Consider the following 24724-nt stretch of genomic DNA (forward strand, 5'->3'; position numbering starts at 1 on the left):
ATAGTTTGGAGATTGGATATTTTCTGTGATATGAAAAGCTTCAATTTGAAATGGGGCACACAGCTTCTCTTGGAGTCCTTCGTGAGCAAATGCAGTATAGCACCCAGCAGGAGCAAGGCAGACACTCATTATCCCAGGTGCTTTGATCATCTGTGTTCTCTCCATACAGCCTCGCGTGCCAGCATCATGACACACAATCCACTGTGAAATCACTCCTGAGATAAAGAATGCAAACCGGTGACCACGCAAAACACATGCGAGCAAAAGATAGCGGTTAACTATCAGGCTTGGTATTGCCAAAGAGAATTTCATCATGGCACTGCAACAGCATTGCTGTGTAAAAATATGAAAACTTTACCACATTCCTGCATGAAAGCCATTGAGTCAGAATGTAATGTTTTTTATTTATTATTATTATTATTATTATATACAACATTACAGAAACCCATTAGATGGGAAAAACTATTGCAAATACAATACTGTTTATTCAGCCTGTGGAAAAGATCCTTGTTGGATTCCTCTGGGAAAACAGTAACTCCACTAAACAGAAAGCTGAATTAAGACAGAGGATTACAGTGGGATAGGTTCCAGCTCTGTTGGCCAGACTGTTCACATAATTTACAAAATGACTTTCGAAACTCTATTTACAGTTCTATTCTGTGATGCTGCTCAACTGAAGGGGAAACTGTGCCTCTTCCACTGGGACACCTTTTCTGTTTTGTTTGTCTATTTGTGCTGGGTTCTAAAACAGAATAATCCTTTTGCCTTCTCAGTAGCACTAAAAATTAATGGAAAAGTTCAAATGTCAGCGATATATATATATATATATATATATATATATATATATATATATATATATATATATAAATGGAAGCCACTAATATTTGCTCCCCCAAGCAACATACAACTAAACATACATAAGTCAGTCTGTTGAACTGTAATTGGCTCTGTCAAGTTGTTTACCCTCTGTTGAAGCGGGGCTGCCTGGGGAAGACTGAAGAAGCAGGACAAGGTCAGTACAGACTGGCTGGGCTGATCAGTCTGTATGTGTTCTGTCACACCTTTTCCAATTCCATTAGGAACTGGATCTGTTTTTAGGTAAAACATTCCTAAACGAATATTGTGAAATGTTGGCAGTCAGCTTAGATTATTGAAAACCTTTGATATTGACAGTAATCATCAGTTTCACCGTCCTATAATAAAATTGTTTTATCCAAAACTTCAATCAAAATTTAAGGTATCCATATTCTTTATATCGTAGGCAATAGTTGGATATAAAGAAAAAAAACAGCAAGGTGTGATGCATTGTTTTTCACAGCATAGGGCACTTTGAAGTACTTTAATAAAAATAAAAAATTAGTATCCTGTTTGTTTTTTTGTTTTGTTTTTTTTGGTGTATTTGTGTATATACTTTTAATAATAACGCATCTAAATAGATACAAATGTGCAGCTATGGCTCCTTTTGCATCAGAGAGAAGGGCACTTTAATGTTTGCCTGCTTTTCATTTACTACATCATTCTGAGATACCTGTTATGTGTGACTGAGGTGTATGCATTGTGCGCTGTCTGACAGTGAGTAACAGTAGCTAATATAAGGCTATGCACCCCAGACAAATGTGAGTCACGACTGGGATCCAGGAAAAAAAGTGTCTCTGTTAATTAAACACAAATACCAATATAAAATGTTGACTTTAGTTAATAAATAAGTGACGGAGCAGCGTCCTACCACAATAAAAGTGCAGTCCGCCCCAGCCCCACAACACCCCTGATTTTACCACAGAACAGGAAATGTTATGTTTACACAACAGTTTATTTCAGAACTGAAAAAGTAGGGAGACCGTTTAAAAACAGTTCAGTACAATAGCAATATTTTAATATTTTTTTTCCAACACCGTAACTCAAAACCTGTGTTACTTCTTCCAAGCCACTAACAACCATTAGTTATGAAAGGCATTTAAAAGCACTCACTTCTCGATTGCATGAGAATTTCTACCCACTTATTAGGACGTCAATGGGTTGCTCAAGAGCAAGCACAAATTAATAATTATTCATTCATCTCAGCCACAAACAGTATGTTACCACATGGCCTTGATGGACAAGGGTCAAAGTAGCATCCAGAGTCCTGATACATCTGAGTTTATAGTAGGTAACAGTCGCAGCTTCTTCAACTGCATGTGGCCATCTTTAGTATGGCAAAGTATTTGCTCAAACCCAATGCCTGTGAACCGCTGCCCAGTTTTCTAACCATTATCTAACCCGGGCCTCACTAAGTTTGTTCAAGTAATGAACTTGAAATACTACCACTGCAGTATAATAAGCAACAAAATAGAAGGATGAACTACATGAAATGAACTCATTTAAACTTCAGTAGGCCTCAAAACATAAAACACAAAGAAAATGGCTGGTATTCCATGTTTTTTTTTCTTTAAGAAATATAAATATGTTAAGAAAGAAAGAACAGGATTTTAGATACAGAGGAACATGTGGGCTACACTTTTAGGGGACCTACAAAAATGAGAGAACAGACAACAACATGGAGCAGATATATGATGAGGTTTTCTGTTTTATTGTTCCCTCATTTTTTACATGTGCAAGCAGTCCCACAAGAATAGGGGTACCCCCAAAATGTACACATTTTTCTAGGCTTTAAAAATGACTTGAGGAGGTGCACTTACTGCCCCTGTCACCCTAATCAGTCTCCTTTTTTTTTACTAAATATCTTGGTATACCTGAATAAATAATCATACCAGCTTCAGAAATAGGTAAAATATTTTAATAAGCAAGATGTAGTGGTACCCCATTTACTATTGATACAGACAATACAGCTGGGTGATATCTTTATTCTTTATAAATGTTGAGTTTTTTACCTGGTAAATACTGTGTTTATGAAACCACTTTCTAACTTCCCTGTTATTAAGGTTTCATTTTTGGCCTAGTAACCAAACCACCATTTTCAAATTCGGTGTCCTCTATTAACCACCTTTTGCTAGGTTGTAAGTCACCTAAATGGGACTGTGGCTCATAACTACAAATATATTGTGGTTTTTCAGTGAGTTAATCAGTCAACATTTCTTCCAAGGTGGTCAGAGTTACAGTCTTTTTCTTCCCTTGCATTTTGAAGATGAAAGAAACACGACTCATTATGACAGGACTAACACCCCACTTATCAACAGCAGGCTCTCCCACTACATCCCCGGCCTTGTCTGCAGACCTCGGAGGGTCTCATTACACAGCTGCAACAGGCAAAGGAATATGAAAGACTCTGTTTGTGTAATCTCTGCCTTTGAAGCAAAGCAAGCTGGCAACCTTGGCACAAACTGGTCTGAAGTGAGCAGTGAACTACCTTGAGCTGGCAGCAGCCCCATCTGCTTAAAACATGTCGTCGCTCAACTTCTGAAGTTGTATGACCTACGTATTTCCACTGTAAGTGTATTGTCTTCAGTGTTTTTAATAAGGGTGTCAATAAATCTTCACTGCGGGGAAACAAAATATATCTGTATTCAGACAGGCCACTGTTTAGATCATTTAAAAAGTCTCAGGTCTGTTGTTAGTTTGTAAGACATGTATATTTTTCATTTTAGAAATAAAAACAACATTATGCTAGCTAGTCCAGAAATAATGATGATGATGATACTTTTTATTAGACAAAAATATAAGTTTAACTTTATAGCAGGTAAAAGTGTGTTTGAGAAGAAACAATGTATGTGTTTTGCAAACTGCAATGGAGAAAAAGTGTATTAAGTTTGACTGTCCAGTATATATCAATTGACAAATGAATGTACTGTGTATTCTAAATGGCAACAACATCCCCTCAAACACATGTCATCACCCATAAATTGACATTAAATCAAATATTACCACAACCAATCATACAGGGCTTGTCTTCATCCACCATCTCATCAGAATGGACAGCGTGATGAAAATCAAAAATTTTGAAAGCTAATAGCCAACTTAACTGGTAAATTGAACTTATGCCATGTACTGTACATTCCCACTGTGGTCACTCACAGACTGCATTACATGCATGACATTAGCTCTCATCTGGAATCTGTGTTTGACTACCGTCAAGTTGAGGAAGGAGGGCAATTTTTTTTGTAGCACAGCCAGTCTACTGTACGTGCCAAAAAACAATGGAATGCATGGTTCTAAAGTCTTGGGACTATGTGCAATAAGCCAAGGAGACATGGGAGGCCAATGACGGTCAGTGTGTTGTGTTGGATATGTTGGAGATGTATATATATATATATATATATATATATATATATATATATATATATATATATATATATATATATGGAGAGAAAAGTCAAGACCAATGCTTCTCCAACGGAGCTGAAGCTTGACATAGACTCTGCCTGCATTCCTTGTAAATCCTCAAATGGTGGTATTGATGTCTAATGTGTTCTTAAAATGTCTCTACGGTCTCTTTAGTAGAAGAAAGACTGGATTTTGCTCAGAATTACAGGAACAACACATGCGTTTTTGGAGCATAATGTTTTATGGAGCGACAGGGCCAAAATGAAACTCTGAATGTGGTAGAAGGAAATAATGCTAGATTTTTCCAAGTGTTTAATGTTGCTAGTGCTTGACCAGCCATAATGTTGGTCAATGACCAAGGCTTGTCTCTTGTCTTGAAGGGTTTTTATTTCTTTAAAAAGCTACTTGCAATGGGTATAACATATCAGCGTTAGCTTGACCAATTTATTCTTCTGGTTGTTAAGTTCACTTTGTATCATTTTTTGTTTCAGTCATCACATCATTGTGATGTTTTAAAGCTAGTATTAAAAAGTAACCAGTATCAATAAGTTAAACAGACAAAAGGGTGATTACAATATTTGTAACCTACAATAAAGAGGTAACTCAAACTGAACTCTACAGTTATACTGCTTCCCACTCAATCCCTCTCCTATGGTCCAAACTGTGAAACTAACAGGACTCATCTGCAGGATGCAGCCAATCGATAGCAGCCAACTGACAACAGGGGTGTGGAATTCATATCGCCCGATGCCCGGGACAACAACATCTGTCTGAGGCACAGCAAGTTTTATCGTTATACTTTGCACTACACATAACACATTTCAACAAACAGCATCTAACCCTATGAACATCCGAGCTGCTATATATCCATCTAAGTCAAAGGTTATAAAATATTTGCAATTGCTACCAAAATGTAACGACATTCCAATTTTTTTTTCATAAAAATAGGATAAACCCTTTTTTGCAAAGGCAAATCTGCAGTGAGGAATAAAAAAAATCTAAATGGGCAGCGGTGTGGAGTAGTATGGGCAGCGGTGTGGAGTAGTGGTTAGGGCTCTGGCCTCTTGACACTGCTGCTGTACCCTTGAGCAAGGTACTTTACCTAGATTGGTCCAGTAAAACCCAACTGTATAAATGGGTAATTGTATGTAAAAATAATGTGATATCTTGTAACAATTGTAAGTCGCCCTGGATAAGGGCGTCTGCTAAGAAATAAATAATAATAATAAATGGTATAAAATCTTCCAAGGAACTACACAGAAGAATAATTTATTTCCTGCAACAAAGGAAAGCAAAATCCTACAAGTTAGATTCTACTTTTTTGTGTGTTTTGTGCGACAGGGAGGGGGCAAGTAAGGAAAGAGAGATTGTGTCTAACTAACCTGCTTGATTTTTTTGAGGATGCAACATTGACAATGGATAATTGCAAAGCATACGACATGGTTTACTTAGATTTCCAGAAAGCTTTTGACAAAGTCCCGCATAAAAGATTAATTCTCAAACTGAACGCAGTGGGGATTCAAGGAAATGCATGCACATGGATTAGGGAATGGTTAACATGTAGAAAACAGAAAGTACTGATTAGAGGAGAAACCTCAAAATGGAGCGAGGTAACCAGTGGTGTACCACAGGGATCAGTATTAGGTCCTCTGCTATTCCTAATCTACATTAATGATTTAGATTCTGGTTATAGAAAGCAAACTTATTAAATTTGCAGACGACACAAAAATGGAAGGAGTGGCAAACACTGTTGCAGCAGCAAAGGTCATTCAAAATGATCTAGACAGCATTCAGAACTGGGTAGACACATGGTCAATGACATTTAATAGAGAAAAGTGTAAGATACTGCACGCAGGCAATAAAAATGTGCATTATATATATATATCATATGGGAGATACTGAAATTGAAGAAGTAATCTATGAAAAAGACCTAGGAGTTTATGTTGACTCAGAAATTTCTTCATCTAGACAATGTGGGGAAGCTATAAAAAAAGGCCAACAAGATGTTAGATATATTGTGAAAAGTGTTCAATTTAAATCAAGGGAAGTAATGTTAAAACTTTACACTGCATTAGTGGAATCTGAATTTACAAAACAAATAATAGTTGTAGTCTTTTTCAGGAAAATTTATAGACTGATCTTTAGATCTGTGTTGCCTTGTTTTTTAAATGTATATTCAGTTCAGTTTTTTTCTTAAAAAAAATAAACAAATAAAAACAGACTACGTCTAATTTTCTCCGAGAGACATCCAACCTCTCCTATGTGTCGAGATGAGTTATACACACCACACACACACACACACATTCGGGTTTCTGGCTTTTGGTGTTTTCTTCCGACTTTTCACAATTAACAGTTTCTCTGTTTTAATTCAGAAACCAAAACACATTATACAATGCTGAGGGTCACTTTAAAACAGAAGTTAGACTTAAACACAATGAAAATACGGATGGTTATGCGTAAATGACTCCTGAGAAGAAAATTATGTTAATTTAAGGTAGGGCTAAGGAAAGGTCACGTGTGTGTGACGAATCATTACCAATTTGCTAATTTGCATGCGTTTCGAGTGAAAGGAAAGTTTGCTTCCAAATGTTTTTTAAACCTTATTCCGTTTAGAAAACCGTCATCGGTCACTTATGTACCGGCAGAGGAAGTTAAAGTGGTCACAACGAGCGATCCTATCCCATATATACCAAAAAGAAAGACACTGAAAAAAAAAACGCTGTTATCAAAAATCCTGCTACGATGTCAACACGAAATGTGCTGTAAGTGTAAACAGTGGTCAAAAATGATGGACTGACTGGGCTAACACTGCTTCTAAAACACAGAGTAACTACACAGATATAGAGAACATTTTTGAATTCCTAAAAAATGGCTTCTTGTAGGTAATCCTGTGCTGACTGACCCTTACTGACGAGTGCTTTTTACCGCATATAATTCATTATAACAGTATTTTGCTAGAAGACATGCCATTTTTGTTTTGTTTCAGAGTAGATGTAAATAAATGTTTTAAAGCTATAAAATTGAAAGGTCACCATACTACTTTTTTTCTGTATGTCACAGAAGGCTAAAGAAAGCAGACAAATGTATATATTAAAAAAAGTAGTATTTTCTAAGATTTTTATGCAAAACCCAATGAGATATGTCTTTGCTAAAATTGGTTAAGAACAAATATGTAAATAGATATTGGTCTTGTTAAAATGCATTACCCTGAAATTTGACCTTTGACCTTTTTGGTCTCAGAATCCATATAAAATGACCTAATCTTAATTAATTGTTAGTAATTTACTTAACACATCTTAAATAAAAAATAGTGACAAAAAATGTATCTTGTTAGTTATTTTTAAACCCTTTCCTTACTAACTTAACTCTCTCAGTTAGCGGTACGCAGTAGTATAGAGGAGTCATCTATTTGGGTGATGATATCATGTTTTTGAAAGCTCTAGGAAAGCACACTAAGCTGATCAAAAGATAACAAGCTGGCTGTCCAGAAATTCTTGGACAGGACCTTTTTTTTTTTTTTGCTGGCGGGAAATAACTTGTGCGTTCAGTGTGCAGACTACGTTATTATTATTTGTTTATTTATTTATTTATTTCTTAGCAGACTACAGGGAGAGAAAGGCAGCGCAACATTAAAGATCTCACATTTAAACAACGGAGCGCAAATAAACCTGGACCAGCAAGGTACCTTATTACTAATTGGATTAAATCATTTGACTCTGTATTTCTTGACGTTTGTTAGTCTGAATTTGATCATCAGAGTCAATATGGAGCCAGCACAGTGTTAAGGGTACTCTCTTGTATACGAGCCTGTTCCGCAGTGAGAATATGGGAAGGAAATGTACCAACTTACCAGCACGCTTCCATTGGCTCTGTCCTGTCGAGCGAGGCTCACTCCCATCCACTCGTTCTCCCTGTCCCCCCTGCAGGTTTTACCACACGACGAGCTCCGCTCATTACCTGGACAGACATTTAACAAAGACATTCTTAATCTTCGACTGTCATTGGTAACACTTTATTAAAAATGTTAGTGACTGCTATAAGTGACATTATGTATTGAAATACATTTCAGATATGAATTCGAGTGCTCTTCAACAAAGCTTTAAAAGATAGGGTTTTTTAAGTCTACTTTTGTATTCATAAAATAAAGTTTGATACTAATAACTGTTCTTTACAGGTGTTAATAAAATCCATCAACAGCCCAGAATGGTTTCAGGAATATTGAAATAGATTTTATTTAAATAAAGCTTTTTGATTAGTTAAATCAATTTTGCAGATAGGGTACCATGCTTCACCATAGCTCTCTGCACTTAACCATGTTTTCACTGTACTCTGCTTTTATTCATTTACTTCATATAAACTTTAGCTGTGCAGGATATAAACCTTTAAGATGCACCATCTTGGGGGTCCTGGGGGACAGCAGCCACACACAATCCAGTTATACGTCCCATACTAAAGATTACAAATTATTTATACTCACAATTTGAAAAAAACAAACAAAAACAAAACAAATGTACTCTTAAACATATTAAAAGTGTTTTTTTTTTTTTTGTTTTTTTTTTAGAATTCTGTCGTACATTCTATGCACAGGACAACACCTCTACACAAGATAAGATGTACTGGAATTTTGACACGAATAATGTCATTGGTTTATAAAATGTAGCATATTGTATACTCTGTATGCAGTTTAAAAATTCTTGGCTCCAGTATAAACAAACACATAAACCATTATAGACTTCAGCATCATATTTGACTTCTGTAACAACAGTTGTGCTATAGCTTAAATAAGTTGCTGTTGCAGTTGCAAAGACAGTGTTTTAAGGTCTACTAGCGACTGAACCAAACAGCTTGAAGCCTATCAAACCACTAGCAGGGTCTGCCAACCGCTGGAAACTCAAATCTGGTGCCTCTTTTATTTAACAGTTCTGTAAACCTCCTCAATCTTTGCCAGATATATCATGGAAATTCACTTTATTGTATTTCTTAGATAAAGGTTTTGTTAATGTCATTTTTTCATTTGTGTCTGCATCAAGCTTTTAAGATAATCAATAGCAGTTACCAAACATAGGGAGTTGGAAAAATTTGCTTGGCTATAACAAAGTTTGTATGGATGTTTGTGCACACGTTTTGTCAGTGAATCACTAAATAATTCATTTTTGTCTTGGTGTGTTTGCCGGCAATACAGCTATGCTGAGAGGTAAGTGTTTTACTGATTTTATCATTAAATACAGTTAATCGTTTTCCTTGTTTAAACTAGATTGAACTTGAAATAAGGTCAAACTTGACATCCCGAAAAAAGGTTCAAGGTCCATTTTTTTTGGCTCAATAATATTTGATCTTGTGTTTGTGTAATGACATAATTGAATCTGTAAAATCCATTCTGACGCTTCCTAAATGTGTCTGTGTTTTCATGTTAATGTGTTTGTTTTCTTCCTTCTCCTAGTTTTTTCACGTATTATTTGCGCGCACATGAATTGTGCGCTTATACCCTGGAGTCCTCTTTATTTTTTTTACACCTCAGTTATATTTTATTGGATCGTATCATTGCATGTATTTTTTTTTTTTAATGGTGCATACTAGCAATACTAGGTCTATGACAAAAAAAGAAAAACAGCTCAACAAGGCTGTGCCTTTTTATATTATGGTGGCTGTAGAACAAGACTAAAATAACTTAAATCAATAGTTATTTAAAGACTTAATTCATTTGTAACCTATGAGTTCAGTAATTACAGGCTTTACTGGTGTCTAATGAAGCACTAAGGTACGACAAGGGGTGGGTTAACATGAGATAACCACACACTTAAGCCTTTAACCCCTCAGTGTGCAGTTATCTCATGTTAACCCACCCCCTGGAGTGCCTTAATGCTACCATAAATCAAATTTAAAATTACTGTATTTATTTACTTTTTACACAGCAAATGAAAAAATATGTTCAATTACAGTAAATATCACTACGCACAAAAAAATAGTTCCAATGTAATGTAAACAAAATTTGTTTAAAAATGTTTGTTTTTATATATTGACATATGTTTAATTGTAAATATAGCACATATTTATTAAAATGTTAAGTACATTTCTGTATATACATTAACATATTATACTAATTCATTAATGGCCATATATAACTTTGTAAATTACATAAATAAGTCTAACACGATTTTTTTTAGCTTCTCCAGGTGTTATTGGGGGATAGTGCGTTGCTTTGTCATTTCCACTTCATCTCAGTTTTTTAATTACTGCTACGAATACATTGTTAGCTGTGTTAAATGCAGTATCTTTCGCTAAATTAACTTTTCTGTTGTACGGCAGATTATTCAAAAAGTGATTGATTCCAGCTCGCAGACTTCCCCAAAGTAAATGAAAGGTAACAGGTTTACTTTTTTTCCTGAAGCCAGTTTTTTTTATGATGTTCACAGTGCAAAAGCTTTTATTGTGTTTTTTTGTTTGTTTGGTTTTGTTTGGTTTTGTTTGTTTCTTTCAAATTCGAGCTGATTTAGTTCTGTTTCTGTTGCCGTTTTTCTTTTACTGGCACCGGTACTTTGTCAGATTCGGGAAATTGATCTTCATACCATTCGTCAAACGTTTTCCATTAAAAAGATACAAATTTGACTGTGGGTCTGTCATTTTTAATGATAATTTACACATGTTAAACGTTATAGAATAATGGCGTATGAATTTAAATTAAGTTTTTGGTGATGCGTCTGCATTGAAAGGTTGTGTGGGATTAAACGTATGGGTGATAGAACGCAGCTAACCAATCAGAAAGCAGGATTTTTCCAAGCAGGTTTATAATTAATGTTACAGCTATCCATTGTCAATTTTCTGCTACACAGAATTAATTCTATTTTTTAGATATACAGTTAGCCAAATACGCATGGGACTAAGACTAAGACTCACCACATACAATGAACCCATCTGAGGTCCACTAAAGCAGAGGATATCTGGTAAACCCACACATGGGCGTTTCTGGTGTTGTCTGTGCAGGAGTGAACTGTTAACCTATACAGTAGATGTTTATTAGCAATTCTACTACTGTACCTAGCACATGTTTTATATCATTACAGTTCGCAAAATTAAGTCTCTGTAAGTCGCCTTGGATAAAGGTGTCTGCGAAATAAACAAAAAATAATAATAATAATAATCATTAGGCAACATGTCTCCTAACAAGCAGCAAGCCATGACAGCCCCAGCTCCCCATCCATCTGTTACTTTGCTTTGCACAGCGTCCGACCCCGGAACTATTGACAGTTGACAATTTCAACAAACTGTGATACCAATTCCAGTTTGGATTGGATTAAATCACCACAGGATAGGTAGTTTGGAATTGATCAGGTCCAACATAGCTTGTACACATTGGTTTCAATTTCTCAGGGGTTGTCAGTGACGAAGAGGAGGTTGATTTGATTAGGCCTATGTAGTGAGTTTTAGGATACCCAGCTGAAACAACTTTAATTGCTTTGAAGCGTGCCGTTTATATTAATGTTGTGTCAAAGACATTAAAATGAACAACTACTTTTTTATTTTATTAATTTAAGCTCAGAGAGACTATGTTTTAATGAGCGTGGTAGACATGTATTTGCCAAGAGAATTGAGTTCATACTGTAGACTGGTCTACATAAAAAAAGTAAACTCCCATTAATACGAATTTTAAGGGACCAGCATAAAAATGTATCTTAACAGTAATTCTTATTAACAGGAGTCTAAACCAAATGAATACTGTCAGTGAAGTTACCGTAAATCTGAAATTTCAATGAAAGTACAATTCAAAGTATTATACGTACTGTGTATTTTATTGAAAATATGGTTGTAAGTGAACTTTTAAAAAGTTAACATTGCAACTTGAAATCCGAATGTCCCTTTCTGATCACAGGCATTTATAAAAACAAAAAAGCAAGGCGTCCTCAACATCAGGGAGTTAACAAATAGGAAACGCTAGCGACTTGCATCCGCAGTTTTGTTGTTCATCAGCCTGTATTACTGGATCCTGGTTTTTCAGAATGGTTGGCAAAATGTTCGCGGGAATGATTTGAAAGCAAAATCTTTCTTTTTCTTGTACAGTGGTGAATTGTCTGTAACGATAATACAAGTTTTTTGCTCCGGTTCACGGAAATTACATTGATGTATGAGCCCTATGGCAACTCGAAATGCATCATAGGATCAGTAGTCCCAAAACAGCACTAAAATACAGAACAGATGCACAATTAGTTTTATTTTTTGTGATACATTTCTTTTTTAAATGTAATAATCATAAAGAAATATAACAAATGAACAAAACTATATACAAAGGAACCAGAGCTCACAATACATAAACAAATAACACAAGAGGAAACTACACACACCAGTCATGCAAAAACAAGGTTAGCCAGGGCAGCAGAGACCGAACTCCACGGCTTGATCCTCGCTGGTCACACCCCATTCAGTCTGGCTATGGTTCACTCTAAGTGCGCAATATCCCCCTCATACAGAGCCAAGAGCGGGCCAGAGTTAAATCTCATGATATCCAAAGCTGTAAAATTGACTTTTTAGAAGTTGTTAGGCCAGCAAGCCGAGTCCTATGCTATTAAAGAGACATTTACCAATGAGCCATTATTAAGTTAAAATAAACAAGGTTCAACTACTAACTGAACCAGTCAATTTAGGTAACACCAAAGCTACATAGCTCCTAAAAATGTGAATGACTGAACAGTCCCAGAACACTATGAAAAGTTTACAGATGTTCCCTGCAGGGTCTGAGATCATTTTCATTTGGAAACGTCTTTACTGGGTTGCATAAGCTCTATGAATAAGTTTATAATGTATTAGTTGATGGGCAGGGTTTTTAAAAGCCACAAATGTATTTAGCCATTAAGAATATTACCTAGACTCCCCAACTCCCACTCCCAGATTTTTGTGACAGCTAGTGGCTTATAAGATTTAATTAGTAAATGGCCATAAATAGTAGATACTATCCCCCGGGAAGAACAGCTAGGAATGAGCCAACCTGCCAGAGGTGGAGGCAGCAGAGCTGTATCCCACGGGACACCATAGACCTGTTTAGCTGATCTGAGCCTCAAGGACACAAAAATAAAAGAAGCCAGGAAAAGTGTAGGTATCCTTTAGGTCCTGGAACATACAAAGACCTTAATAATGTTAGAACTAATGCCAGTGAAAGAGGTCTTGTAGCCTATTAAGGCAGCACAAAAGCCTCCTCCACATATCGGCAAGGAACCTCAGAATCATGATCCAGACAAGTTCTCAATGCTCTAATTTGTAAACAGTGGTGTAGTCCTAAATCTGAAAGTACTGGAATGCCAATTAAAATATAGATTTTTCTAAAACAAATTATACAAATTCACATTTTATTTGTACATTGAACTTGAGGTAACATTTAATAGGTAATACATGTGTCTTGCATAAGATTTTTAGCCTACTCCCCCAGTGCCTCCAGATTGGCGTTTTTCCAGCCAAATGTGGCTTGTTTTGAAAACATCTAGCAGGTTAATGTTGTCTTTGATTGTTTTGTTATTTTTTTGCTATTTTTAGCATGCATGGTTTTTTTCTATTTCTTTCAATTTTAGATTTAGATTTGTAGACAAATCTAAATCTGAAACAAAATGGCCAAATTGGTTTAATAGATCAATTAAAAAAAATATTCAGCGAAAAAAGGCACTTTTCAGAGTGTTTAAAAGGGACCAAAAACAAAGTACACAGAAAGAGTACTTGGAACTGCAAACACAAGTCAAAAAGGAAGTTAGAAAGGTCAAGAGAGAGATAAAAATCAATATTGCTAAGGGGGCTAAAACCAATTCTATAATGTTTTTCCAATATTATAACAGCAAGAGAACATTCAAAGAGGAGGTTAAATGTCTAAGAGACACAAATGGCAAAATCACAGACGAAGAAAAAAAAATAGCAAATATATTAAATGATTACTTTTCACAGGTTTTTACAAGGGAGGACACGGACAACATGCCCCACATGTCGACCTGCTCCTATCCAATTTTAAATAACTTTAGCATAACAGAGGCAGAAGTGTTAAAGGGACTAGGAGCTCTTAAAATAAACAAATACCCTGGGCCAGATGAGATCCTCCCAATAGTACTCAAAGAAATGAGAGAAGTTATTTACAAACCACTAACCAAGATCATGCAACAGTCTCTTGACACAGGGGTTGTACCGACAGACTGGAAAATTTCAAACGTAATACTGATCCACAAAAAGGGAGACAAAACCGAACTAGGTAATTGCAGACCAATTAGCCTGACGTCTATTATATGTAAACTTATGGAAACTATAATAAGATCTGAAATAGAAAATTACCTATATGGTAACAATATCCTTGGAGACAGTCAGCATGGTTTTAGGAAAGGGAGATCGTGTCTAACTAACCTGCTTGACTTTTTTGAGGATGCAACATTGACAATGGATAATTGCAAAGCATACGACATGGTTTATTTAGATTTCCAGAAAGCTTTTGACAAAGTCCCGCATAAAAGATTAATTCTCAAACTGAACACAGTAGGGATTCAAGGAAATGCATGCACATGGATTCGGGAGTGGTTAACATGTAGAAAACAGAAAGTATTTATTAGAGGAGAAACCTCAAAATGGAGCGAGGTAACCAGTAGTGTACCACAGGGATCAGTATTAGGTCCTCTGCTATTCCTAATCTACATTAATGATTTAGATTCTGGTATAGTAAGCAAACTTGTTAAATTTGCAGACGACACAAAAATAGGAGGAGTGGCAAACACTGTTGTAGCAGCAAAGGTCATTCAAAATGATCTAGACAGCATTCAGAACTGGGCAGTCACATGGCAAATGACATTTAATAGAGAAAAGTGTAAAGTATTGCATGCGGGCAATAAAAATGTGCATTATAAATATCATATGGGAGATACTGAAATTGAAGAAGTAATCTATGAAAAAGACCTAGGAGTTTATGTTGACTCAGAAATGTCTTCATCTAGACAATGTGGGGAAGCTATAAAAAAGGCCAACAAGATGCTTGGATATATTGTGAAAAGTGTTGAATTTAAATCAAGGGAAGTAATGTTAAAACTTTACAATGCATTAGTAAGACCTCACCTAGAATATTGTGTTCAGTTCTGGTCACCTCGTTACAAAAAGGATATTGCTGTAGAAAGAGCGCAAAGAAGAGCAACCAGAATTATGCAGACAGGCTAAAAGAATTGAATCTATTCAGTCTTGAACAAAGAAGACAACGCGGCAATCTGATTCAAACATTCAAAATCCTAAAAGGTATAGACAATGTCAACCAAGGGAACTTTTTTGAGCTGAAAAAAGAAACAAGGACCAGTGGTCACAAATGAAGATTAGATAAAGGGGCATTCAGAACAGAAAATAGGAGGCACTTTTTTACACAGAGAATTGTGAGGGTCTGGAACCAACTCCCCAGTAATGTTGTTGACACCCTGGGATCCTTCAAGAAGCTGCTTGATAAGATTCTGGGATCAATAAGCTACTAACAACCAAACGAGCAAGATGGGCTGAATGGCCTCTTCTCGTTTGTAAACTTTCTTATGTTCTTATGTTCTTATGTCATCACCAGCGCAGAACTTCAATCACCACAATGCCCTGTAGTACTAGTATATCACGTCCTCCCCCGTCTTTTTTCTGGAGCTCTGCATCCAATAATTTAAGACAATTTAAGCTCTTTGTGTATTCGTGGGCGACTGCCTCCCAATATAAATTTGGAAATCATAGAACAGGCTTCATCTATATCTTTGGGAGGGGGTGCTTGGGGCAACATGAAGAACAAAAAATGTATGCATGGTAATACATTCATTTTAATCGTTGCTATACTACCTTGCAAAGATAATTGCAAAGAGGACCATCTTAAGGGATCAGCCTTGACCTGCATAAGAGTAACAAAATTGCCTAAATAAGTAAAACATCAAACTATAGGAGCAATAGGGGGTACCCGAGCTGCAGTACTCAAGGTCATCAAAATCGATTTAGTCCAGTTGACTTTGTTACCTGACATCCTTTGAAATTTTTCAATAAGGGTCAAGACATGGGGGATAGATTCTGACATGTTAGATATATATATATATATATATATATATATATATATATATATATATATATATATATATATATATATATATATAATATGATATCATCGGCATAGAGAGAAATTATGTGTTTTGAGCCTTTAATTTCAATTGGAATAATAACTGTACTTTACCTAATAGCCTGTGCCAAGGGCTCCAAAGACAGAGCAAATAATAAGAGTGACAGCAGACATCCTTGGGGTATTATACAGAGTCTGCACCATACTAATAAAACTATGGCTAAAATCAAAGTGTTCTAAAACTAACCACAGGTAGTCCCATTCCAGACAATCTAAAGCCTTTTTGGCTTCTAGAGGATAAAATGCACGAGCTGCAGGGTGTGTCAGCTGAATGGATAATATGAAGCAAATGCAGAATCGTCCTTTCATAAAACCATAAAGACAAAGCATTAAATTCACCCTTTTTACACTCAGTTCCTTTGCTCTGTTTTAAGGAAATTCTGCCTTCTGAGCCCTTTCTCACCAATACTTGCCTTTCTAGATACGTTTATTCCATGTGGTTTAAATATGAAAAGGCGGCAGTATTAAATTGCAAAAATTCCACTCATTTAAAATGAAGTTGCGCTACGAACTCTGCATTTTGCAGCAGAGAGGTATTGAAACGCAACCTAGTGGCACGCAAGGTTTTGTTAATGGGAGTACAATTACAGAGCACTGGGGAATGGTCCGATTCAAATGGAAGAATGTCGGTTTTCAACACAGAATTAATGAGCCCTGGAAAAACAAAAATGTAATCAATTTCAGAATAAGACTTGTGTCTGGCAGAAAACAAATGTAAAACCACTTACATTGTTTTTTCTCAGGTGCCACACATATACTATATTTAAATAGATTATAAACTTACATAGAGCCTGGGATGAATGAAGTGTTGAAGATTCTAAAATATATTTATCCAAATTGGGACTGATTATTGTGTTGAAATCACCTCCTAATGAACATGACTATTCTGAAAAACCCAACATAGTATCAGCAATCCCTGATAAAAAAAAAAAGAGCGCCATATTCATTAGTGGCATAAACTGACCCCAAAACTATTTTATCATTATTTAACATGGTCAACAAATATACAAATCGACGACCCCCACACCCTTCAATAGATCTATGCCATGTTCTATCTATAAGGAAAATAACACCCTTGGTTTTGTTTGTGGCACAGGAATGGGATGCAATTCCAAAAAATGTATTTTGAAAAATGTGATTTAAGATGTGTTTCTTGCAATAAGGATATAGATACTTGTTTGCGTTGGAAAAAGTCACAGCATTTTGTACAACTGATGGGAGAATTCAATCCCTGCATGTTCCATGAGACAATATTAATACCTAGCATTATAATGGTTGAAATGGCATAGCAAGAGACCTCTCCCACACAAAAATACTCTGAAAAGTGAATTGTGGCAAGGTCTGACTTATAAACCAGTTTCCAATCTGAATATCACAAAAGGCGACTTTCTATTAATGCATATCAAAGCTCAGACCCTCCTTATGTATTACACACAGTCAGCCCCTGAGCTAACTAATAATAATTGTGTCTGTGCTTCTTCAAACAAAGTACCATAAAAGCAAAAACTAAAATAAACATTATGAGTTTCAGGACCAAGTTAAACTACTGTAGCCTCATAATTAAATGAAAACATGTTTTCTCTCATTGTCAATACTATTTAAAGTAGATCATAATATAATTTTCTATGTACTTATTAACCTTATGTGGTAAAAAATATATATTTTTATTACAGTAGCAATTATAATAAAATAACAAAGTAAGAAAAAGCAAGGGGGAGGGGACACAATAAAAAAAAAAAAGTAGAATTCAAAAAGTAAACAGTAAATGACCATGATCCAAAACCGTGCTGGTCGATCATCTGCCAGTCATACCACCAACATAAAAATATCATTGATAAACTATAGAAGACCATTTTAGATTCTTTGGAATCCAATACTCCCAGTCCAGTATACTCCCCGATAAGGGCCATTGAAAAAAAACACAGCCGCTATCTCCATGCAAGCCACAGCACACTTTTATTTATTTATTTTTACTTAGTGTGCCCAATCGTGTTTTCTTTTTTCCTCCTGATTTAGTGGTGCCTAATTCTATGTACATCAGTCTCTCAGTCGAGCTTCCACCTGTCAGTCTGAGGAGCTCCAGACCGCCACGGTCCTCCAAGCCACAAGATCCTAGATGCTGTTTTTCCACTAGAAGACTCCAGGTGTGAGACAGTGGTTCATGGACAATAATGTTGATATTTTTGCAGTGGCTGGCGCAGAATGACAACTTAAACTCCATCAAACCACCGTGGGGCGTTTTGAAATGCCACCTTAGGCATCAGACCTCCAACCCTTGCTGAAATTTCAACCAGATATCTATCAAAATGCAGTGGGCAGTGTTAGTCACAGGGCCCAAGCTGTGATTGCTGCCAAAGGTTGACCTATACTCTATTAGATATTGGGTCCCCTGGTGGAAACAAGGACCCACTGCATGTTTTCTTAATGTAGCTTGAAACTTATTAATTGTTAACTGTTTCAGTTCCTTTACTGACAAAAACGATTTTTCTGGATAAAGGTATTTTGTAATTTCAAATTGTATTTTCAAAACACAATTGTAGTTTGTACTGAAAATACAGTGTTTCCAAAGTAGTTTGTGTTTTGTGTTTGGATACATTTTTCTGAGTATTTTATATTTTGTATTGAAAATACATTTACCTAAATATTTTGCCCAAACCTGGCTGTGTGCATGTTTAATGAATGGGTCAACAACATGTTTCCCAAGGGTGACAAAAGTCGACAATGTACAGTAAGAATTAAAATTCAGGACTACTTGTGAGTACAATAATTAATGATATGTTCAATCTCAATTACACCTTCATTATTAATCCTAATTGTTCTGGAGGGCTTTTTTAAATGCATGTTTTGCAAGATTTCTGTGAAGTCTCCCGTTTCAGCGTGTTTGCTCCACACAGGCTAGCGTGTGTAACAGCCACCCTCTGTGCTGTACAATCAATGTGCCAGAGCAAGCACACACAGACAGACAGGCTCTGATACTCACTATGAGCAACACTCACTTAAACTAGAGACTTCCATCAGTATGGTCCAAAATATATGCTTCAATTAAAAAAAAAACAACAAAAAAAAACAATGCTATTTGTAGACCTATGATGCTGTCTGGAATCTCCTACTTAAATGCAGTACAGTAAGTTTCATGCAGTAAGTAGCTATTAAGCACTGACCTCTGCCCATGTCCATCTCTGTGCACCTCTTCTCGGGGTTGCTGTGCACTCTGCATTTGAAGATGGCTCCTGGCGAACTTACTGAGACACTGAAGGTGGAGTTTGCTTTGGGGGCTCCTACTATGACCCTGTAAAAGGGGAGAAAAATAACACAATGGAGTTCTTTATTTAGACATAGAGTGCTATGTTCGTATAACTAGGTTTCTGCACGCTGTGATGCGTTTCAATCCCTGCTAAGACAATGCTTTACATACAGCGTGCCTGTGGTTTCAAAACTGCATATCCTCAACATGCGAATGCGCTAACTGACAGGACTGGTGCTACAAAACCCGCTGAGTGGAAAAACAAAGTTGACTACTATACAGCATTTCATTAAATCAGAAGTGTCCAAACTGTTTGGATAAAATATGACTGGTGGAGTAGTGGGGAATTAGGCTAAAGATACTGAAAATCATAAAACTGAATGAATTGTAAACACTTCTGACTGTGCCCTTAAATAGGTCATTTGCAAAAATTAAACTGACTTGGGTTTGAATCTGGCTCATTTCATTGATAGAAGTTTGGTGGTCTCAGTTTTCTATTTCTATCTTTATATATATGAGGCTGTGTGGTCTAGTGGTTAAAGAAAAGGGCTTGTAACCAGGAAGTCCCGGTTCAAATCCCACATCAGCCACTAACTCATTGTGTGACCTTGAGCAAGTCACTTAACCTCCTTGTGCTCCGTCTTTCGGGTGAGACATAATTGTAAGTGACTCTGCAGCTGATGCGTAGTTCACACACCCTAGTCTCTGTAAGTTGCCTTGGATAAAGGCGTCTGCTAAATAAACAAATAATAAATAAACATATAAATGGTTTCTAAATGTGCATTATGACTGGTCTATATATAGTAAATACGGACTGGAGAGGAGGTCTATAGTGGACAATTATTGCCTCGTTACCGACAGGGGGCTATAATGCCCAAAGCCGCAGGGGCATTTAATTTTCCACTATGAGCTGAGTCAAGTGAGGCAAGGTTGGATAGTAAACATGACTTTACATATTTTGTTTAAATATATTGATACAAAACAATTAAATAAAAAAAAAAAATAACAGAAAATGTTTTTGAAGTTCATACCGCACAGTTATCAAAGTCTTTTTTTTTTTTGGGCGCACAGCTGGCTTGCTGACTTCCGCATAATACAATTTAGATCCCGGCCGTCATATCTGTTTACATCGTCGAGTTGAATTTGTTTGAATTTCAGAAAGTGTTTTTAATCCCCATTTTAGTGTCTGGTGAGTCTTTCTTTTACAGTATGTTTTGTAATTCTTTTTCTGATAAGTCACACAATCGCTGTTTACAGCTTTTTTTTTCATTCAGCCATTTTCAGATGTTTTTAGGATTGGAAGTGAAGGGTATTCCTTTGAAAAGCAGCAGGACGAATGGTGGTGTGAACCAATCACATGTCAGCGGGAGACTACTGCCCTGTGGTGTAAGGATGTTCGGCAATAGTTGAATCTATTTTTGCACCTATTATGAGGTTTTAACCAATCACAGGCGAGAATTTCCGATTATAATTCGACATATAAAAACTATTAAAAAGACTAGTGGATAACTAGCCGCTGTCGATTCACTGTCGACCTCTGACAGGAAACGGATCGTTCATTCATTCATTCATTCGTAACTACCAAGTGCAGCTGGTTATAGTATCAATTCACAATGAGTGAGACGCGCAGAATGAGTTCTCGTTCAATTGGCTTTAAATCTCAGGTTATTCGGGCTAACAAGCTTGTCAGCAGAGCTTTCAAAGTGTGTGTTTTTGCATGCGAAACAATCGAAAATGTTTGAATTCTTTGTGAAACTGTGAGTTGTTTATTTTTGTTTTTGTTCACCGAGTTAATTCTGTTTGTACATTTGTTAATTTTTGCTATTTAAGCCGTCAAATTAGACAGTGCAAGCCAGTAACTAAAAGTAACCGTTTGTGGTTGGATTGTTTTCGTAAAAATAACGCTGCAGTTATTTTATTAATTCTTATTTCAATCGAACTATACTAGGCGTACCGAGTTTGTTCAGTACTGTATACTGTAATTGATTCATTCACTGCAGTTCTTTCAAACGGTTTTGATAAGGACATTTAACTAAAAATAAACTTGTTACTTATATGCATGTTAATGTCATGGCTCATGTGCACCCGTGGTTAGCTAGACACTGGATTTAGTCAACGCTAAATAGCCTCAGTGTGGTGGCTGAGTTGTTTACCAATAGCTCAGTTCCTGTGGTGACATTGGTAAAATCTGTCATAAGGAAATTATTCTGAATAGAAGCAGAGGTGCAAAACAGATCAGACTTTTAGATTAGAATCAACAGCAGCAAATAGTTAGATTCCCACTACACTGGCAATTTCAATAAAAGTCTTCAATTAAACACACAATCAATTGAAAATGATTCTATTAAAGTGGTGATAACCAACATTCCCTTGTAGATCGGTTAGTTTTGTGTTTAACCCAGCCACCACACTATAGCTTCACTCCCTGTGAAGTTAAGTGGTTTAAACTGGGATCTACATGCCTGCCGCGTAGGACGTGTGATGAAAGCTAATGGCTTAATCCAATTCGAAGGGGAAAATAAAGTCTTGAAAATGAAAGAAAAGCTGATTTGCAAGAAAACTACAATGCTAATGAGATCTACAATAAAAATGTAGTTTACTGGTTCATCTAATTAGTCGCAATGGTTTGGGGTAGCTGGTTTGCTCAGTGGTTATGTAACTATTTAAACAGCAGTCTGGATTTATAATGTCACAAATCCAGTATTTTAAGCTTCTGAACACTGGCGGCTTCAACTGCATTGGTGCCCTGCCAATTTCCATGTTGTCTGCAACGCCCTGCTCCCCCCCAGAGCAATGGTGTGTTCTTTAAACCTGTGCCTATAGCCAGGGCTGAGATAGCAAGCTACCGCTATGGCCAAACGTTTTGCATCACCCTGTAAAATTAATTAATTTTACTTCATAAAGTCGAATGAAACCTGCAGAATAATATTAATTATATAACACTTTGTAGTTTTCCATATAGTTGACGAAAATCTAAACATTTGACATTTCAAAATCTAACGTGAAATACTGTACTATTATTATGGCTTTCTGTAGACTTGCGATACGATTTTGTTTCTTTCATTACATTATGTTAAATAAAATATCCAAATTATGCTCGTGTAGTTTTTATTTTTTATTTTTTTATGTCTCAATCCTTAAATTCTTGGTGACGCAAAACTTTTGGCCATAGCCCTACACATTTAAAATTAATCTTCTTTACTCTAGGACAGTGCCATCTGCTAAATGTGTTAGGCTGGAGAACTGTGAAAGAGCAACATAACTATCACAAACTACCTTACAAGATTCCACAGTATTCTCAAAGTATACCGTTTATGGATAGGTAGGTAATGATAGATCATTCTTTTATTATATTTAGAAGAATAAAAAGAGCTGTTAATGAAAATGACTATATATGTCTAGCTAGCTCTCAGAATGGTGATCAAGAAGGATAGTCAACCTATAATTTAATTTAGAACAATAGCCTACAAAGGCTGCCCTTTAATCAAAAAATATAGTATCATCTACATAATTTTTCAACCACATCTTTGAATTAAAAATTAAGCGAAGGACACAGACAAAATATTTGTTTATATAAAAATCATTGACGGGTAAATTAAGTGTTGAATCATTCATAGGTGATAGAAATTACTTTATAAGTATAGATGCTTTTGATATATAATTATAGATAAGTCTTGCACAGTTGCAGTCCAATCTGTTTTTGCGGTATTGCACTATATGCATACGGCACTATTTATTCCATGTAGGTGTATCACTATCAAACCCAGAAAAAAGTGAACATTAAAGTTCATACAATATATCCATCAACTTCATCTAATTCAATAAAATACTTCACTGCACCTAAAACAATATTTCTTAAATATTGTAAACCAAGCCACAATGCTAACATTGTATTATATTGATTGGTTTTCATGCCACTTTATTTAAAAGACTAGTTTCACAGACCTTGATTAGTTCGAATCTTGTATTTACCTTGCCTAAAGTGAAACCAACCGGAAGGTCATTATAGTAGTCCAGGGTTAGAGCTAAACGTGGTCTGTGAAATCTGAATCTGAATCAAATTCAAGAGTTACTGGACCTTTTAAAAAGACGCGTGTGTGTTTCCTACTCACTTATTGCAAAACGATACAACTATAAAATGCAGGACATGCCGTTATAAAGTGAAAATATGAATCTTAGGCAAAAATGAAAATGACGAGATTATCTCATCACTTAATCCAACATGCGAGCTTTAATGAAAACCAAAATAAATCGTAGTCACGAACGACATCTAATTCATGGTTACTTTATATGACACCCATGTGTTATAATGATCGAATCCTAGCCATTGGTTTAGCCTGTCCATCTGTCTTGTGTTAGTTTTAGTTTCTTGTTTATTTGAACCGTTTTGAAACAAAGTCCTCACACATGAACACGGATTTAAATAAATATAGGTACAGTTACATATTACAGTATGATCTGTTGAACAGCGTAAATCAGCACTGTGTACTATAGCCTATATGTATCAGGGCAAAAGGATTCGGAAAGCCAACCCTGGCTGTAGTATCTGGAGACTGTGCGTAACGGTAACGCACTGGAACATTAGTTTGAGTAAAACTTTTGAAATTAGCATGATTTCTTAAGTTTTATGTTGTGTCCCTCTACCGAATTTGTAAAATAACTTACCATCTTGTATTGTCATGGTAGTGCTCCAGGACAGAATATCCAAAGAATGTCCCTTTGGGTCCCTGATAAACCACGGGATGGTCCAAATCGATGTTGTAAGAATAAACCAAAGAAACAGAAAATAAAGCCACAAACACTTTTAACACGCCTCTTCTGCCTTTGGTGACCATTCCAGCCATCTTAAAACTATTCATCCCCGGGGCAAAAGCTAATACAAGAACAATTCAAGAAAACAAATAAAAAAAAAAAAAAAACTGCATTAAGAATTAACGCAAGAAACACATGAAAGGAGACTCTTAAAAAAGAAATCTTCAGAAGCAGTGAAAAACAGTGCTGCTGAAATTATGCTATGCAGATCCTTTTAAACCACTTTGTAAGGGATAAAGAAGCGGTCCAGAGTTTCACTTTGTACGTCTCTCTGCCTT

General features: G+C 36.1%; 1 protein-coding gene across 2 annotated transcripts in view; it reads right to left on the bottom strand.

Annotated features, from left to right (window-relative positions):
* The window catches only part of LOC117400459 (integrin alpha-9-like), a 143174-nt gene extending 118450 nt beyond the window's left edge, over nucleotides 1-24724 (bottom strand). Inside the window, exons 1-3 of one of the 2 annotated variants that reach the window (XM_034000472.3) lie at nucleotides 24300-24724; nucleotides 19552-19679; nucleotides 8108-8214 (exon numbers count right to left, since the gene is read on the bottom strand). In XM_034000472.3, coding sequence (XP_033856363.1) covers nucleotides 8108-8214; nucleotides 19552-19679; nucleotides 24300-24493 — 429 coding nt within the window. In that variant the 5' untranslated portion in view covers nucleotides 24494-24724. Of the gene's footprint in view, nucleotides 1-8107; nucleotides 8215-8637; nucleotides 8723-19551; nucleotides 19680-24299 lie in introns of those variants that run through there. The other variant, XM_034000473.3, reaches the window with a different exon arrangement.

Source organism: Acipenser ruthenus, chromosome 4 (assembly GCF_902713425.1).
Source record: "Acipenser ruthenus chromosome 4, fAciRut3.2 maternal haplotype, whole genome shotgun sequence".
Taxonomy (NCBI): domain Eukaryota; kingdom Metazoa; phylum Chordata; class Actinopteri; order Acipenseriformes; family Acipenseridae; genus Acipenser; species Acipenser ruthenus.